The sequence below is a fragment of the Sorex araneus genome, chromosome 1 (genome assembly GCF_027595985.1).
Source record: "Sorex araneus isolate mSorAra2 chromosome 1, mSorAra2.pri, whole genome shotgun sequence".
NCBI lineage: Eukaryota > Metazoa > Chordata > Mammalia > Eulipotyphla > Soricidae > Sorex > Sorex araneus.
This window is the reverse complement of record NC_073302.1, coordinates 194344142-194361635: the sequence shown is the minus strand read 5'-3', so window position 1 is coordinate 194361635 and position 17494 is coordinate 194344142. Positions and strand designations below refer to the sequence as shown.

The 17494-nt window shown below is 63.2% G+C and overlaps 1 protein-coding gene across 2 annotated transcripts in view; it reads right to left on the bottom strand.

The window, feature by feature from the left end:
- SLC12A7 (solute carrier family 12 member 7) overlaps positions 1–17494 on the bottom strand; it is a 45240-nt gene that overhangs the window by 19842 nt on the left and 7904 nt on the right. The window contains exons 1-2 of one of the 2 annotated variants that reach the window (XM_055147467.1): positions 8045–8227; positions 33–124 (exon numbers count right to left, since the gene is read on the bottom strand). In XM_055147467.1, the coding sequence (XP_055003442.1) occupies positions 33–124; positions 8045–8162 (210 nt within the window). In that variant the 5' untranslated portion in view covers positions 8163–8227. Of the gene's footprint in view, positions 1–32; positions 125–8044; positions 8228–17494 lie in introns of those variants that run through there. The other variant, XM_055147459.1, reaches the window with a different exon arrangement.

The following is a 17494-nucleotide window of genomic DNA, read 5'->3' as shown; positions in this document are numbered from 1 at the left end:
GAGCAGGCCAAGCCCGCCCGCCTGGGACCCACCTCGAAGAGCGCCATGTTCCTGCCGTCCAGCGAGCTGTCCCGCTCCACCTCCACGTTGATGAACGGGCTATTCTCCCTCGGGGTCCCATCACCTGCACGCATGACTCGGGTCAGAAAGGCACAGAGCACAGGGGTCAGGCTACCCGGGAAACTCCTGGCCCAAGGGACGTCAGAGCCCAGGAACCACAGCCCATGGTGTCCCTCCATGTCACCTGCCACCTCTGCTGAGCGGGAGGGGAGGAGCCCTCAGGTCTGCCCACAGGGGAGCAAGTGATGGGGAGCCAGGCGAGGCTGCGCCAAGGCAGAAACAGTCAGTGGGGGGTGGGGGCCTTTCTATGGAGGGGCACCGGGAGATAAAACCAAGGGTCTTTCTCCTGGATCTCCCTCTGGAGGTCATGTGGATGAAGCCACTTCCGTCCCAGCATGCCGCTGAACACAGATCAGCACACCCCCCCAGCATGGGCCCGCCACATGGGCCACGGCAGCCTGTGCAGGTGAGTGCACTGTGCGTGTGCCCATCACATGCTGCCTGTGTGGACGTGTGTGTTTGAGGGGGGACATGAGAGTGTGGCACAGGGGAGGCACAGGGATGAGGGACCCCACCCAGAAGCACCTTCCTGGAGCAAGACCACAGGGCCACTGGCAGACACACGCTTGTCTGCCCCGAGTCACTGAAGGGGCTGCTGGTGCCTGGGAGGTCACAGCAGAGGACACACAGCCTTGCTGGCACCCCGCAAGGACAGAAACCCGAGCAGGGCAGACTTCCTCTAGTCAATGGCCATGTCGCACTGCAGGGACCAGAAGGACCATGTGGTGGGGGTAGGGTCACGAGGCAAACAAAAGGAGCTGGTCAGGGGATGCCCGGGACAAAGCCGAGTCTTGCCTGGACAGCGCCGTGTGGCCTGGTCTGGACGACTGGCTGGAAGGGCCCCCACCTGCTCTCAGCTCCGTCTGACCCCACACCAGAGCACTCAGGTGGGTCAGTCAGCTGCTGAGCGGACAAAAGCCACTCAAGTGCTCCCAACATTGACAACGGACACAGCTCCAAGGGCAGCAGGACTGAGGACCCCCACTGGCCTCCTGCCCAAGGGCACAGCTGGGCAGGAAGGTCACACGTGCACGTTAGCTCCACAGCGGGAGGCAGGGACAGAGGCACCCAGAGTAAAACCCAGAGGCACATGGGAGGGAGAGGGGCACCCAGTGAGACCCAGCGGCACGTGGGGGAACAGGGACGCCCAGAGACCCGGCAGCACGAGGCAGGCCCTCCATCAGTCTGGGGACAGCAGGGCGTGCGAGGGCCACCTGGGGGGAGGCTACCTTGAGGGAGTCAATGCCGCCATCCTGAACCCCGGGACAGCCCCCACTGAGCCCTGATGCCCTGTCCCGGACGACCACGGCACAGCACCATCCTCACAGCTGTCCAGAACTCAGAGGCCACTCATTGGGGCCAGCCCACGGTGGCCAGGCTCACGCCCACTTACCCCCAAGAACAAACGCTGGCAGAGGGACAGTCACAGAGCCCCAGGGAGGCTGAGAGCCACACAGGGGACTGCGCCAGATCCATGTCCAAGCTCCTCTCTGCCAATGGCCTGCAAAGCCATGTTTAACCCGACTCAGAGCTGGAGGTCAGGGGTTAACCCAGCCCAGGCCCCAGAGAAATGCTGACCTCCAGATCCTGTAGGGTCTGAACCCCCTATGGCCGGACCCTCGAGTGGGGGTTGCAGGGGCCCCCAGGAGGCCAAGGGCTGGCCCCCACCCCTCTCAGACCAGCTCCCCACCAACCCAAGCCTGCACACACAGGGCCAGGTGCGAGGGGACAGAGACAGGCCCCCCCGTGCAAGGTCTGTGTGTCCACCCGGAGCATCTCTCCAGCCCCCAAAGCTTGCTCGGCTGTGATGATTCACTGTTCCGGAGCCCCCATCGGGGACACACACCAGCCACCAAGCTGAGAGGCCCGGAGGCCTCTCCCCGAGCACCCGCACCCTTGACTCACTCAGTGCCCAGGAACACGGGAGGGAGCACTAGGGGGTCAGGGCAGATGCCAACCCCACAGCAGGGCAGTGCCCTGGCAAAGCCAGCTTGGGGCCAGGCCTAAGCCTGGGGGTCTTAGCAGCCCCCTCTTCTGAGCAGCCCCCTCTCAGGAAACAGAGGTTCTGTGGGAGGACAAGGCCTCAGTCCAGAGAACAAGCGGGGGCAGTGGAATTCAGCGGTTCCGGCTGCGGCCTGGACAGGGTGGTCAGCTGTGGGGCCCATCCCCCACCCCACCGGGGTTCGGGTTACAGCTGCCCCATCTAGAGGAGCGATCTCCAGGCACCGGACATTCTTCCCCCATCCGAGACTCCCCAAGGGGCAAAGTAGGATCTGGGGCTTAGCCAGGCCTGGACACCACCCTGGGCCCTGTGGCTGGGTCACCTCCCAGAAGCCGCCCCGTGAAAGTCCCAGAGCCCTGCAACACTGCCCCAACCTCACAGCCTAGCAAGGACCCTCTGCCTCAGTCTCGGCAGCAGCCCAGACCCACGGCGGGGCACGGGGAGAACCAACCTGCAGGCCAAGTGCGCTCACAGCTCACATCACACAGGGCGAAGACAGACCTGGCCCCTCCCAGTTTCTAGAACAGCAGGACCCTCCCGCAGGGACCCACCCAGGCAGGCAAGGGTGGGACCCGGCAGGGCCACGGAAGGCAGGGCCACAGCTGGCAGAATCTGGTCTGAGAAATCACAGCCAGCGAGACCATGGTCTGAGAGATCTTGGCTGGCAGGACCACAGCCTGCGAAACACAGCCTGGAGGCCTGGCCTAGAGACCATGCCTGAAAGACCACAGCCTGGAGACTACGGGGCCCAGAGACCACAGCCGAGAGATCACATCCTGGAGACCACAGCCTGAGAGACCACAGCCTGAGAGACCACAGCCTGAGAGATCACATCCTGGAGACCACGTCCTGAGAGACCACAGCCTGAGAGATCACATCTGAGAGACCATGACCTCAGAGATCACAGTCTGGAGACCACGGCCTGAGAGACCACGGCCTGAGATCACAGCCTGAGGCATCAGAGTCTGAGGACCACGGCCTGAGAGACCATGGCCTGGAGACCACGGCCTGAGAGATCACGGCCTGAGAGGTCACTGCCTGGAGACCACGGCCTGAGAGATCACGGCCTGAGAGATCACAGCCTGGAGACCATGGCCTGGAGACCTGTCGAGTCCCAGACCTTGTTCTTTTGGCTGCCCACCACTGATATCCCCCTCCCACCCTACTCCACCCCACGGCCACCAGGACAAGATTCGACGCAGATGCTTACCCTGATCCTCCAAGGTACAGGCACTGTGGCCTCCCAAGCTGAGTGCTGGGAGCCTGTCCCCCGGGGACCACAGACCTCACTGCTGGAGGTACCCAGCCCCACCCCCAGTGGCACCCCAAATAGGCATCAGCTCCATACAGCTATAAGGGGACTGTGCCTCCTTATAGGACCTGGAGCCTCCCTCTTGTCTCCAAGAGCCCCCGGGTCAGGATAAGGGTCACTGTAGGAGGGCAGAGTCAGTGATACCTACACTGTGCACAAGAAAATGTTGTGGACACACGGCATCAGAGAAGCAGGCACCACAGCAACACACTCTAACACGCAGCACACAGCACACACATACACATACCTGACTTGAAGGACCCTTATTCAGAAAGCTTCTCAAGAGGAACACAGAACTTTCCAGATGATACCTGTCCCTGGAACCGGAGCACCACACCCTCTGCAGCTATTGGTGGTGCCAGTCCCTGGTTTGTACATGGTGACAAGCATCCTGAGTGCCAGGGCTCAGATGGTGCCAGCGACCCAGACCCCTGGTCCCGAGGGCTGGCTCCTGTTACTGATGTGGGCCCTCCGTCGGGGGACAGCTGAGACCCGAGAACAGCCCGGCACTTCCCTCCCAGGTTCCAGCCTCACCTGATCCTCCCCAGTGGCCATCCTCCCCACCCACCTCCTCGTGACCGTTCCCGTGCTTCAGAGCCCATCCGCAACCTCCGGGCACCCTGAGCCAACAGGGGCAACCATGGTGCCTGGAAGACAGGCCGGCCTGGAGAAACCACGCACTCGGGACTCACCCCAGGCCCCCCCCAGCCACTGGCGACCAGGCACAGCACAGGCCAGAGTAGCAGCCCAGGCAGAGAGCCAAGAGCTGCTCCAACCCCAAGTGTCAGTGTAGATGGACTCATGCTCCTGCAGGGAGCCCCCCTGCCCCAGGAAAGCCCCAGAATGTGACTCCGGGAACACCCCCCTCACTGCAGTGGCCATGCACAGGGCGCTGCGGGCTGGGCTGCTTCACGGCCACCTGCCAACATGGAGAGCTGGGCACCAAGGCCGGCCTTTATCTGCTAGGACCAGACCACAGCTGGGTACAGGGAGTGCCGGATCCAGCAGTGTCAGCTGCGCTCCATCACTGCCGCCCTTCCCCTCCCTGCCCATCGTGCACCCTGCTCCTCTCTCCTCTTCCCCCTCCCCTCAACCCTGCAGGTACCCCCGATGCCCAGTCCTGGTGCCCGCTGGAGACACTTATCTGCCTCTGACACCCCAACCTACATCACACCCTCACACCCATAGCACGGGCACCTGTCCCTGAGTCAGCCTGCTCAGCCCAGTCGTCACCCAGGACACAGGGGTCTCAGGGACACTGGCCCTGCCATCATGCCTGCCTGTGTTAGAGGGACCCTGGACTTCCTGTCCCCAGTGCAGCTGGGACGCCATGGCCCAACTGGACAGTGATAAGGCCGAGGACACCTGAGCCCCAATGCAAGAGCCCCAGGGTTTCCCAGACAGTGGCCCTCACCAGTTGGCTCAGGCACCAGGTACCAGGGGAAATCCCAGCCGCAGCTGGGACCTGTGTGCCCATCTCAGGGTGAGTGTGCCCCCAGCCCAACACACGGCAGCCTCCGGCACAGAGAGGTGGATCTGGAGTGGGGACACACAACACAGACCCCTTCAGGGTGCTGACAGCAGACAGCTTCTCTCTGTCCGTTAGATGCCCCGCTGTTCCCATGGCAGGTCACATCTGCAGACTGCAGCCATCCATGTTGACAGCTGGGCCCACTCCAAATACCCCCGCTTCCACCAGAGCCCCTCGAGAGGCCCCTGGCCAGTGCGCAGCGCTCGGGGGCACTGTCCTCCCGGAGGGGACTGGCTGGTCCCTACACCCCAACAACAGCTCCGCTCCCACGGTACCCACACAGTACAGAGACCTGGGGACCTGAGAAGGAAGTGGAACTCCCGCTCAGATTCCTGGGAGAGAGCGTTCACAGCACAACACACAGGAGCTGACATGCACACATGTGGATACAGAATGCACACACACGTGCACACAGAAACAAATGTGTACACAGGAGCAGACATGTATGAAGGAGCAGATGAGTACACACCCGTACACACAGGCGCCCAGCTATAACCCAGGACACAGGGGTCTCAAGGACACTGACCCTGCCATCATGGACAGGTCCCACCTCAGCTGCCCTGCCTAGGTCAGGGGCACCCTGGACACACACACACCCACGTACACAGGAGCAGACATGCACACATGTACACACCAGAGGAGCCATACGTACGTCCTTGCACACAAGCAAGCACAAACCTGCCCATGCACACATGCATGCTCAAAGTCATGTGCATGGCACCAGCTGTGCCTGGACTCTGAGCTGCCCTAGCACAGCGAAGTCCCCAGCAAGGTCCCCGGTCCCCCTACTCCATTCCAGCCTGCCCCTCACACTTGCTAACAGGGTATCCCAGCCCACAGCTTAGGAGGCCCCCCGGAAGGCACTTTGTCCCAACACCAAGCACAGTCCCTTGAGGGCAGACAGCTCGCTCAAAGGTGAGGCTGGGACCAGACCAGTGGCACCTGTCCCTCCCCACACTTCACTGAGGCTGGGCCCATATATCAAGGGCATGTCCCATCCTACAGCAAGCAGTCTGCCAGCCACCAGGCTGAGACCACAGACGGTGAGGCAGCCCCGCCGGGGCCACACAGATTAGGCAGCTGTACTGGGGACATGAACAGTGGGCAGCCACGCCAGGGGCCACGGATGGTGGGCAGTCACGCCAGGGGCCAGGGACGGTGGGCGGCCACGCCAGGGGCCAGGGACGGCGGGCAGCCACGCCAGGGGCCACGGATGGTGGGCAGCCACGCCAGGGGCCTTGGATGGTGGGCAGCCACGCCAGGGGCCAGGGATGGTGGGCAGCCACGCCAGGGGCCACGGATGGCGGGCAGCCACGCCAGGGGCCAGGGACGGGAGGCAGCCACGCGGGGGCCATGGATGTGGGAAGCCGTGCTGGGGGCCACCAGTGGTGGACAGCCACGCCACGGGAAGGATCTGCACAGAAGGACCTGGCCTGATGGGACAGTAGTCCGGGGTGGGGGGAGGATGCGGCAGCAGGACAGGTGTGGTAGGGGGTGGGGAGGCCTGTTCCCTGGCCCCCCACTCAGCTCCCACCCTGTGGCTGCCAGGCCGTCGCACACACCTGCCCCGCTGGAAAGAGGAGCCAGATGGGATCCCCAGAGTCGGTGGGGCAACCCCCACCCCCGGCTCCTGGAGATCAGAGTGTCCTGAGTACACTCCCTGGCCCTCGGGGAGCTATCTTCCCAGGGCCAGCGTGCTGGCCTGGACATGACTGTCCTCACGGCAGCGCCAGGCACCACGGGACAGAACATAGCATGGTCTGGCCACCAGAGAGGGAGCACCCCAGGGAGGTGCTCTGGGAGCCTGCTGGGGAGAGAGGGACAGTGGGCAGAGCCCCTACTGCTCGTGCCGGGCTGCACTTAAGCCTGTGCCCCGGGGCTGGCCCCCAGCTCCTATAAGCCCCCCGGGGTGGACCAGTCATCTCTAAAGTTTCCGCCCGAGCGGGTCAAGGCTAGTTCAAGGTCAGGACTTGGCGTCTGTCCTCTGTCACACAGCACAGGCTCTCCAGACACGTCCACACACGGCTGAGGCGCATCTGTGAAGCACAGCAGCCACTGTGCCACCCACAGGACGGTCTGTCCCTCCTGCCACTCGCTCCTGGGGTGTGGAAGCAGAGCCCACCAGGCCCAGCCCACCGTGAGGGTGCTCAGACCATCCAGGACCCACCCAGGTGCTAGAGAGCCTGAGCTCTCGGGCAAGGAGGGTCCAGGCAAGTGGAGCAGGGACAGCCAGGCCCAAGCAAGGGTCACCCCCAGCAGGAAAAGAGGAGGGTCACCCCCAGCAGAGAAAGAGGGTCAGCCCTGAGTGGGGGCAGAGCGCGAGACCTGAACGAGGGCAAGGGAGGGTCAGAGACGAGACAGCAGCGGCGTGTACCCCGGCCCTGGTCCAGGGGGGAGTAGCCGGCGGCCCTGGGGGAAGACCACCAAGATGAGGAGTTGCGAGCTCCTGTGGCCGCCCCCCGTGCAGCAGAGTTCTGTGGTCAGGCCAGGGCTGCCCGGGACACCGGAGGAGGTGTGGTCACACCAGACGTGCCCACCCCTTCTTGGGGGCTCAGGCCACAGCTGGGGTGGGGGCAGGGGGCTGTGCCTTCACCTCTGCTCAGCCCCCTCCCGGACCACCCCCTGTGGGTGCCCTGTGCCCAGACAGGGCATCAGAGGGGCGACTTGCCAAGGCGCCCAGGGCCTGGCCCTCGGCCCCCTGTCCCCCCCCACGCCCCAAGAGCCCCGCGCTGGCCCCTGCCTGCCCAGCCCACTGCAGGAGGCCCTGGCAGGGGCCACCCCAGTCTGGGGGATGGAGCTGGAGGAAGTGGCCCCAAGAGAAAGTGAAAGTGCTAGAAACGGCCTCCAGGGCCAGGGCCGGGCGGCCTGGCCGGCGGGGGCCGTCCCGCGGGGCCGGCTGCCCTCTGGCCGTGACCCCCCGGGAGCAGCCTCCGGGCCCCGCGGGCCGCCCTCCGTGGCCGCTGCCCCGCCGGGCCGGCGGGGGCCCCCACGGGCCGGCGCGCGCCGAGGGGCCGCACGCGCCCCTCCCCCGCCCCGCGCCGCCTTTGTCCGGCGGCCGGGCAGGTGCGGCCGCGCTCACCCGCGCCCGGGCCGTCGGGCTCGTGGTCCTCGGGGGGCGCCTCCGTCCGCTCCGCCTCCCCCGCCTCGCCGCCGTCGGCCCGCGCCTCCACGGGCACCACCGTGAAGTTGGTGGGCATGGCCACGCTCCGGCCACTCCGCGCCGCGAGGGCCGCCGCGCTCCCGGGGCACAGCCGTCGCTCCCGCCGACGCCGCGCCGGACTGAGGCGCCGGGCGGGGCGCGCGTCGCCCGGGGCCGCCCCGGACACGCCCCGCCCCGCCCCGCCCCGGACACGCCCAGCACACGCCCCCGCCCCGCCCCCGGGCCGCGCCTCCCACGCGGCGGCCAGTCGGGCCCGCCCCGGCCCCGCCCCGCCGAGGCCCCGCCCCGCCCCGCCTTCCCACGTGACCTCACCTGCTGCCGCCGGACTCGTTCGCGCGGCGGGGAAGGCACCCGCCGGCCTTCTTCCCGGTCCCGGCCGTCCCCTCCCACCGCCCTCGAGCCCGGACTGTCCCCCGGCCCCCGGCCAGCAGGACGCCCTGCGCTTTGGGGCGAGGCCCCAGAGAGAAGCCTGACTAGGGACAGAGCCGTCTAGGGTCGAGGGAGAGGGTGAGGAGGAATGAGAGAGAGAGAGAGAGAGAGAGAGAGAGAGAGAGAGAGAGAGAGAGAGAGAGAGAGAGACACGGGCAGCGAGGAGCCAGGAGGGGTGAGGAGGAATGAGGAGGAATATGGGGTGAGGAGGTGTGAGGAGCAATGAGGGATGAGAAGGAATGAGGAGTGAGGAGCCATGAGGGGTGAGGAGGATTGAGGAGAAAGGAGGAGTCAGGAGGGGTGAGGAGGAGTGAGGAGAAAGGAGGAGTCAGGAGGGGTGAGGAGGAGTGAGGAGAAAGGAGGAGTCAGGAGGGGTGAGGAGGAGTGAGGAGAAAGGAGGAGTCAGGAGGGGTGAGGAGGAGTGAGGAGAAAGGAGGAGGCAGGAGGGGTGAGGAGGAGTGAGGAGAAAGGAGGAGGCAGGAGGAGTGAGGAGAAAGGAGGAGTCAGGAGGTCAGGTGAGGAGGAGTGAGGAGAAAGGAGGAGGCAGGAGGGGTGAGGAGGAAAGACGAGGGATGGGGTTGAGGAGGGATGATGGGTGAGGAGGAATGAAGAGGGGTGAAGAGAGGTGCAGAGGGATGAGGAGCTATGCAGGGTTAGGAGTGAGGTAGGGTGAAGAGTGAGGGATGAGGGGCCAGAGCGATAGCACAGTGGGTAGGGCGTTTGCCTTGCACGCGGCCAACCCGGGTTCGATCTCCGGCATCCCATATGGTCCCCCAAGCACTGCCAGGAGCAATTCCTGAGTGCAAAGCCAGGAGTAACCCCTGAGCATCGCTGGGTGTGACCCAAAAAGAAAAAAAAGTGAGGGATGAGGGAAGCAGAGTGAGGAGAGATGAGGAAAAATGAGGAGCAGTGAGGACTAAGGAGGAGGAGTGAGGAGGGGCGAGAAGGGATGAGGGGTGAGGAGAAATGAGGTGTGAGGAGAAGGGAAGAGTGAGGAGGTGTGTGAGGAGCCATGAGGGGTGAGGAGAGTTGAGGGGTGAGGACTGTCTAGCCCTGGCTGTCCTGTCCCAGTGGCCTCCATGCAGCCCTCGGTCCCCTGCTCACTTCTAGGTCGGGGTCTCTCCACCCCCGAGTGCCTGTGGGGTCCTCCCGCCCACTCCCAGGAGAGGTCAGATGCAAGGCTGACGGCAGGGCTGTAAAGACATGCCAGGAGACGGCCTGAAGGCGGTGAGTGAGGGAGCGCTCTCCCCGGTACCCCATCCCACCCCCACAATCCCGGGGAGCCACCAACAGACCGGCCCTCCCTGCTGCACCCAGTCCTGCCACTTGGGAGGTCCTTGCTGGTGCAGGCAGGGACAGCCTGGGAATACGTGCCCAGAAGCTGCCCGTGCATGGCCTGGCGGCAGGATGCTCCTGGAGCCCCACTCTGACCCATGGGGCGGCGGCTCTGAGTGTGGACAGGCCTGGGGTAAGGAGGGCCAGCTCCAGGGCACAGACAGCACCTGCCCACCACATCCCTGCCTCCCGGCTCCTCCTCCTCCTCCTCTAGGCAGCACAGGTGCAGAGCCACCCACAGAAAGGAGCCCATCTGGCCTGCAGCCCCCACAGAGGCACCCCCAGGACCTGGGCCACCTAGGAGGTCCCTGGAAGTGCTCAGGGAGTCTGTCAGGCTGACCCAGGACCCTGCCATCTGGGCTCTGCCCTCCACTGGGCCACCCACAGGCCACCCTGACTTCACCAGTCTTGCTGCTAATGGTGTCTCCTTTGCTTGTACTGCTTTGATCAGGAGGCTGTGATCTCACAGCCAAGAAGCAAGGTCACTGGGCCAGCCTGGGATGGGGTTCCTGCAGGGCACTGCTCACCGGCAACCACGTGCTGCAGGGGGGCAGCCCGGAGTGACAGGAACACAGGTGAGGGGACTACCATGGGGATGCGCCGTCCCTGCTGGCAACTCACAGGCCTGTGCCCGACTCTAGGACACAAGGAAGAGCTTTTCCTGCAAGCTCGCCTCCTGTCAGTGGCTCTGAGAGGGAGGCTGGGGTGGAAGCGCGCCCCTTATCCTGAAACAAGCACATCATCACTCTTGCATCCCCAACAGCCTGGGACCCTCTAACAGAAACTAGTGTCCTGAGGAAGTGAGGGTGTGGCATTCAGGGAGTGTTTTAACCAGAGGGAAGCACCGGACGCAGGCACCACTGTGGTAAAGACACGTGTGTGCACAGATATGCAAGAGGTTCATCCGCACAATATGCACAAAGCTTATAAGACACATATGCACAAGGCTCATGTGTGCTCACAGACATACATGTTCGTCCATTGGCATGTGTATACATGCATGCATATACATGGGCTCATGCATGTAAACAGGCATACATGTACATACATGCACAAGTGTTCTTGTGCGTACACAGGAACACATGTACATGCTCACAGGCTCACGTGCACCTACAGGGCACATCTCCTGGGGAGGAGATGGGTTGGGGTGGGCATCTGGGAGCTGACCCCTGACAGCACTGAAATCCACACCTCGGGGGCACGAGGTGTTTGTTGGAACCCGGCACTGTGCAAGTGTCTCCACACAGAGCTGCAGGGGAGTTGAGTTGTTACGCTGTCCTATTATTACCCACATCCCAGATAAGGTGCAGTTGTCCAAGGTCAGGCACCATCCTCCACAAGGCTACCCAGAGCTCTGACTCCCTCTGGGGGAGGGAACACGGGCACTGCTTGGCGTCCCAGTGCCTATGACCATGCGCCCAACAACCCAGAGAGACCTGCGTGGGGTTTCCGGGAGCTTTTGTTGTCCTGGCTAAAGCTTCAGAGAGCTGATGAAGCTGTCCATTCCCCAAGGGCCTGGCGAGGTGCACGGCCAGACCCAAGACTGTGTCCGGGGCTGCCTTCAACCCGGGCAGATTCCCAGCTACAGGACAGTCCTCTGCACACATGCAACACACACAGAACGACATGATGCAGCACACAGCAGGCACGCACACAGGCACGCACATGGAACGCACACACCATGCAATTACAGACAGGATGATACGGCTTGATGCAAAGGCCACAAAACATTGCTTGCAGTGATCTCAGAGGGTCCCTGGTGCCATGACCAAGTGTGTGACCCAGCCGTGACTGCCACCATGGAAGGAAATGACTCTGGTAGTCATTAAAGTACAAGGTCGCACGGGCCCAGCACCAATCATAGCTAACCTTCCACGTCAACCAGATCCTTCCAGAAACACTGGCCAAGAACATCTAAGCAGGGCCAGCAAGTAGAACACAAACCCACGCCCAGGCTGCCAAGACACTGCCTGCCCAGGAGAAAGGCAGGGTCCAAGGCCAGAGAGATACTTGGGGGGTGGGGTCCAGAAGCACCAATTCACCCCCACACCTCATGGTTGCTCTGAGCACTGCTGGGCCCAAGCAGCACAGCATTGCCAGGGTCAAGTTGGCCCAAGCATCGTAGGGGTGTTCCGGGCCCTCTGAGCACTCCCAAAAGGCAAAACCAGAAAAATGTACTTCCAGGTGGGGGCAGGACGGGGTGGAGAGGAAGTGGGGCCAGGGTTAGCTTGATGCCTACAAACACGTCAGTAGAAAGGACCAGCACGTTTGCCAAGACAGGCTCCGCACTGACTGTTGGGTATCGTGGGCAGGGATCCCACCTGACCCAGGCTCAGGGCGTCACCCAAATACTGTAAGAGATGAGAGTATAGCTGCCCTCATGTGGCCATATGAGGCAAGACGTGGGGGCCTGCAGGCGAGACGTGGGGCCCAGAGATGCTACTTCAGAGAGTATAGGTGTGTGTATGTGTGTGCATGTGTGTGTGTAAGTGTGGGCTGTCTTGTGAGGGTGAGGGTATGAATTCAACCCCACACCTGAGGGTATGAATGTGAATTCGCTGCATGACTGAGGGTGTGTGAGTTCACCCCTACACCTGAGTGTATGAGTGTGAACTCACCCGCGTGTCTGAGGACATGAGTGTAAGCTCACCTGTGTGTCTGAGGGTATGAGTGTGAGTTCACCTGCAGGTCTGAGGGTATGAGTGTGAGCTCACCCGCGTGTGTAAAGGTATGAGTATGAGTTTACCACATGTCTAAGGGTATGAGTGTGAGTTCACTCATGCGTCTGAGGGTGTGATGTGAGTTCACCTACGGGCCTGAGGGTGTGAGTATCAGTTTATCTATGTGTTGTGTTTGAGTTCACCTGTGCATCTGTGAGGGTATGAATTCACCCACACTTCTGTGAGGGTGTGGACATGTAGTCACCTGTGTCTCTGGCCCTGCCTTCCTGCGTGTGATTCCTAGGGCCACTCCCCAGAGCTCTTCCACCCTGTCCAGCCATTCTAAGGAACTGGGCAGCCTCACAGCTGTGGGGAAACTGGGGCACTCTTTTTTTTTTTTTTTTGCTTTTTTGGGTCACACCTGGCGATGCGGTGATGCACAGGGGTTACTCCTGGCTCTGCACTCAGGAATTACTTATGGCGGTGCTCAGGGGACCATATGGGATGCTGGGAATCGAATCCGGGTCGGCCAAGTGCAAGGCAAATGCCCTACCCGCTGTGCTATTGCTCCAACTGGGGCACTCTTTAGCCATGTTCCTGTGCCAAGCAGCCAATGGTCAGGGGTGCCTTGGGAGCCCCCACTTCTCGCCTGAAAGACAGGTGAGCCAGACACTCTGGCTCAGGGACAGTGGGACTGTCCCCTGGCCAGGTGGAACGTCCTGGAGGCATGGGTGTGCTGGCTGCCCGTTGTGGATGTCTTGGTGCCCGGGTGCTGGGCATTCACTGCCTGGTTCTCTCTTGCCAGGGAGTCCCTTCTCCCCGTTCCTCTATTTAGTTCAGGGACTTCTGTTTGTTGTCTGTTTAGGGTCACACCTGGAAGTGCTCAGGGACTGGATGTGGTGCGGAGATTGGCACCGAGGTCTGGATTGTCATCTGCAAACAAGGCAAGCAGCTGCCTGCCTGGCACTCAGGCCCTGGGCAATCAGCCTTTCCTGTATTTTGCCTAAACATAACAGATAAACTTAAGAGGGCCAGAAAGCTAGTACAGGGGCTAAAGTACTTCCTTGAACATGGCTGGCTGCAGGCACACCCCTGAGGGTCCCCAAGGCCCCCCTAGGAGGGACTGAGCAGAGTCAGGAGTCAGCTCTGAGTCCTACCGGGCGTGGCCCAGTCCTATAAAAGAGCAGCCTGGGTTTGTGCAGCTCCAAACAAGTCTCGGTTCCGACACCCCCGTGGTGTCTGCTGGAGGATGGGGTGCCAAGCCCTTGCTCCCCACCACTGCAGGGCCTCGAGGCACCTAGGCTGCCAGCAGAGCAAGCGCCTTAGGAGCCCCAGTGCCTGATCCCAGCCCTCCTGGTCAGCATCGCCCCCTGGGAGCCCCTTCATGCCTGTGGGGGCTGCTAGGCCCTCCCACTGCCTGCACTGAGACGGCAGCATCTGCCGCAGCAGGACACTTGGCAGAGTGGACCCTCAGAATGTTCCAGAAGCCTAGGCGCCAGCTTCAGTGGGGCAGAGTTCCTGAAAGGGTGCCCTGTCTAAAGGTCAGCATGGGGGACCAGACTCCAGGGACCATCCCTGGCGGGGGGGTGGGGGGAGTGTGCAAGCGAACAAAAGGAAGATTGGGGCTGTGTGGGGGAAAGGATGAGGTGAAGCACCCCACTTCCCTGCAGTGAAGACTCCCCAGATCTGGGTTTCCCGGGCCCCGCGGCTGGCTGCAGGGCCACTGTGGTCCTGTCCTGCCCTCTGCTGGCTGGCCTGTTACTCGGGGAGGGTTAGTGGGGCCCTGAGACCAGAGCGCCCACAACTCTGCAAGCACAAGAGGGACTGGGGGTAGGGGGACCGGGAAGCGGAGTTGGTGAGGTCTGTAGAAGCTTCTGGAAACAAGTCCTGGTGCAGAAGCCAGTGGGTGGAGCCCAAGGACAAGGAAGTTTAGCCCCCACATTTCCCATCTCCTGTCCCGCTCAGGAGCTCCCCAACACCCGTGACCAGGAGCGGGTACCGTGAAGCCTGGGGTGCAGCCAGCCCCACCATAGCCCATTCACCCCCTGGGCCCTGAGCAGGGCCACTCCCTCCGCAGGGCAGTGTCCCCTGGGGTCCTCCCTCCTCTCTTTGAAGCTAACAGTCAGGCTCCCGTGTCCCTCCTTACCCCACCGCGGAACAGGTGCCCAAGGACCTCACCCGCCCACCCAGCTCTGAGACAGGAGATGGTCCAGGGCTGACCCCGGCCTTGCATGTGGCCCACATGGGTGCCATCACCAGCATACCTGGCCTACGCGGCACTGTCCCCACACTCTGCTGCCCAAGAACCACAGGAGCAGCCAGAGCCAGAAGGGGCCTGGGGCAGTGGGGGCTTGGGATGAGCATCGACTGTCCTAGGGTCCACAGTGACCAGTCTGAGGTCTGAGTCCCTGTTGGTAGCCTATGGGGCCGCAGTGCCTGGGAGTGGGGAGGGGTGGGGAGCAGGGGGATGAGGGCTCTGCAGCTAGGCCCCCACCCATGGGAGTGGGAGTTTCCAGAAACTCCACAGGAGGCCCTGGGGATGCAATTAGGAGTGCCCAAGCAGCTGCGGCTGTTTTCATCCCAGTTGGGCACCTGGGGCCAGTGGCAGCTGGGTGGAGGGGCTAAGGGGTGCGGGGCTGGGGAGCGGTGGGACTGAAGGACAGCAAGATTCCAGGACAGCAGACAGCACATAAGGTTCAGGTCAGGGGTCCAGTGGGTGTGACCCCTGACACAGGGAAGGGGGCACCAGGAACCGCAGGTTGCACCCGGCATCCCACACTTGCTCCTGCACCCCACAAGTACAGAACAAGCTTCCCCGGCCAGAATTGGGCTACAGAATAGTCACCTGCCTTGCCAGCCCCTCGAAGTTTGGCGACAGCCAGACCTCAAGACAGTTCTCAACTCAGCCCAGAGACTGAGCCTGAGCACCCCCTAGAGACCAAGAAACGAGACCTGTGGGGACACGGGCCCAGACTGGATAGGTGTCTTCTGTCCAGAATCCATAGTCCTAGAGCTCCTGCCCCCACTCCTGACACCCTGCCACAATCCCCCTCTCCACCACCCCTACTCCCACACCCCTGTTCCAGTGCTGACTCCTCAGTCCCCCACTCACACAGCACTTAGTTTAGCGCCCGCCACACTCCTGCTCTTCTTGTTCTCATATTCTACTCCTACACCCCTACTCCTGCACCCCCAAGGTCACAGGTTCCAGGGGAAGGGGCCTGGCAGGAGACCACCATTATGGGTCCAAACGTAGGGTGCAGGAGCCTCCCCAGGTTTCCAGGTATGCAGGGTCAAGGTCACGCTGTAGGCCAGGACCCACGGGGCGTCCTGTAACCCCGAAATTCGTGGCTGCAGGCAGCCAAGCCAGCAGCTGCAGGGAGTTTTTCCCCAGAGGTCCAGCTTCCACGGGGGGATCCCTGGAGGGGGCTCCCAGGACAGGGCCTCTGTGATAGACCTGCCTGCAGGTGGGACGTGCCTGCTCCAGGCTGGAAGCAGGACAGCCGTGCAGGAAGTGCCAAGGGGCCAGGAACAGGGGACAAGTCAGCCCCAGTCTGCCTCACGCCCTGAAACTAGACAGGCATTGGATGGAGCCGCTGGGCCCTGATACTAACCCTAACCTTCGCAGCAACCTGGGCGGGGACTCCCAGGGAACACGGGAGGGGAAGGGGCGTGGCTGCAAGGGCAGGCAGACTCTCCAGTGGCCCCCACCCCGGTGGAGGCAGTCCGTGAGCCAGAGAGGCTCCCTGGAACATGCAGGGATTCTGGACCGGCTGGGGACAGCAGTGGTCCCGGCCCCCTGGGCCCAGAAGCGTCCCGACACCTGTGAGTGACAGCCCGTGCTGGCCTACAAGGCGGCGGCCCGGGTGATGTGGCTGCTTGGCCCAGAACACCGAGACGTGCTCAGGCAGGGCCAGTTTGCCGTGCCCTCAGGGAGCCTGCATGCCTGAGTTGTACTGGGTCAAAGCAGGGGTGTTTCGGGACTGCACCCCGAGGCTCCGGGAGGTTCTGCCGTGCCCCCGGGCGGCTAGTAGTGGGGTTCTGAACCACCAAGATCTCGGGCCAGCCCCTGAGTACTACCCCATTGAGGAAGCCCCTCCCTTGGAGCCCCAAGCTCAGGCTCAGGATGGCGTGGTCACGTCCTCCTGGGGAGTCCGGCCCGCCACAAGCCCTGACACACAGGGCTTCCGTCCAGACCGCAACATCCTGGACCCCAGGGCACCCCCAGAGTCTCCCCAAGACCCTGCCACCCCCTGGGGCAGCCACTTGTCATGAGCCCGGACCAGCAAACCTTCAAGTCAGACCCCAGTTCTCCGTGGGCGCAGGGTCCCACCCTGGCTGTTCAGAGCAGCATCCCGACTCTGACAGCACTCCACAGAGCACTGAGATCCCTGGAGTGAGCAGCCCTGTGCCTGTGCCTCAGGTCCCCCGCACCACACAGGCCCCCACACCACACAGCCCCCCGCACCACACAGCCCCCCGCACCACACAGGCCCCCGCACCACACAGCCCCCCCGCACCACACAGCCCCCTGCACCTGCCACACAGCCCCCCGCACCACACAGCCCCCTGTGCCTGCCACACAGGCCCCGCACCACACAGCCCCCCGCACCACACAGCCCCCCCGCACCACACAGCCCCCCCGCACCACACAGCCCCCCCGCACCACACAGCCCCCCGCACCACACAGCCCCCCCGCACCACACAGCCCCCCCGCACCACACAGCCCCCCGCACCACACAGCCCCCTGCACCTGCCACACAGCCCCCCGCACCACACAGCCCCCTGTGCCTGCCACACAGGCCCCGCACCACACAGCCCCCCGCACCACACAGCCCCCCCGCACCACACAGCCCCCCCGCACCACACAGCCCCCCGCACCACACAGCCCCCCGCACCACACAGCCCCCTGTGCCTGCCACACAGGCCCCGCACCACACAGCCC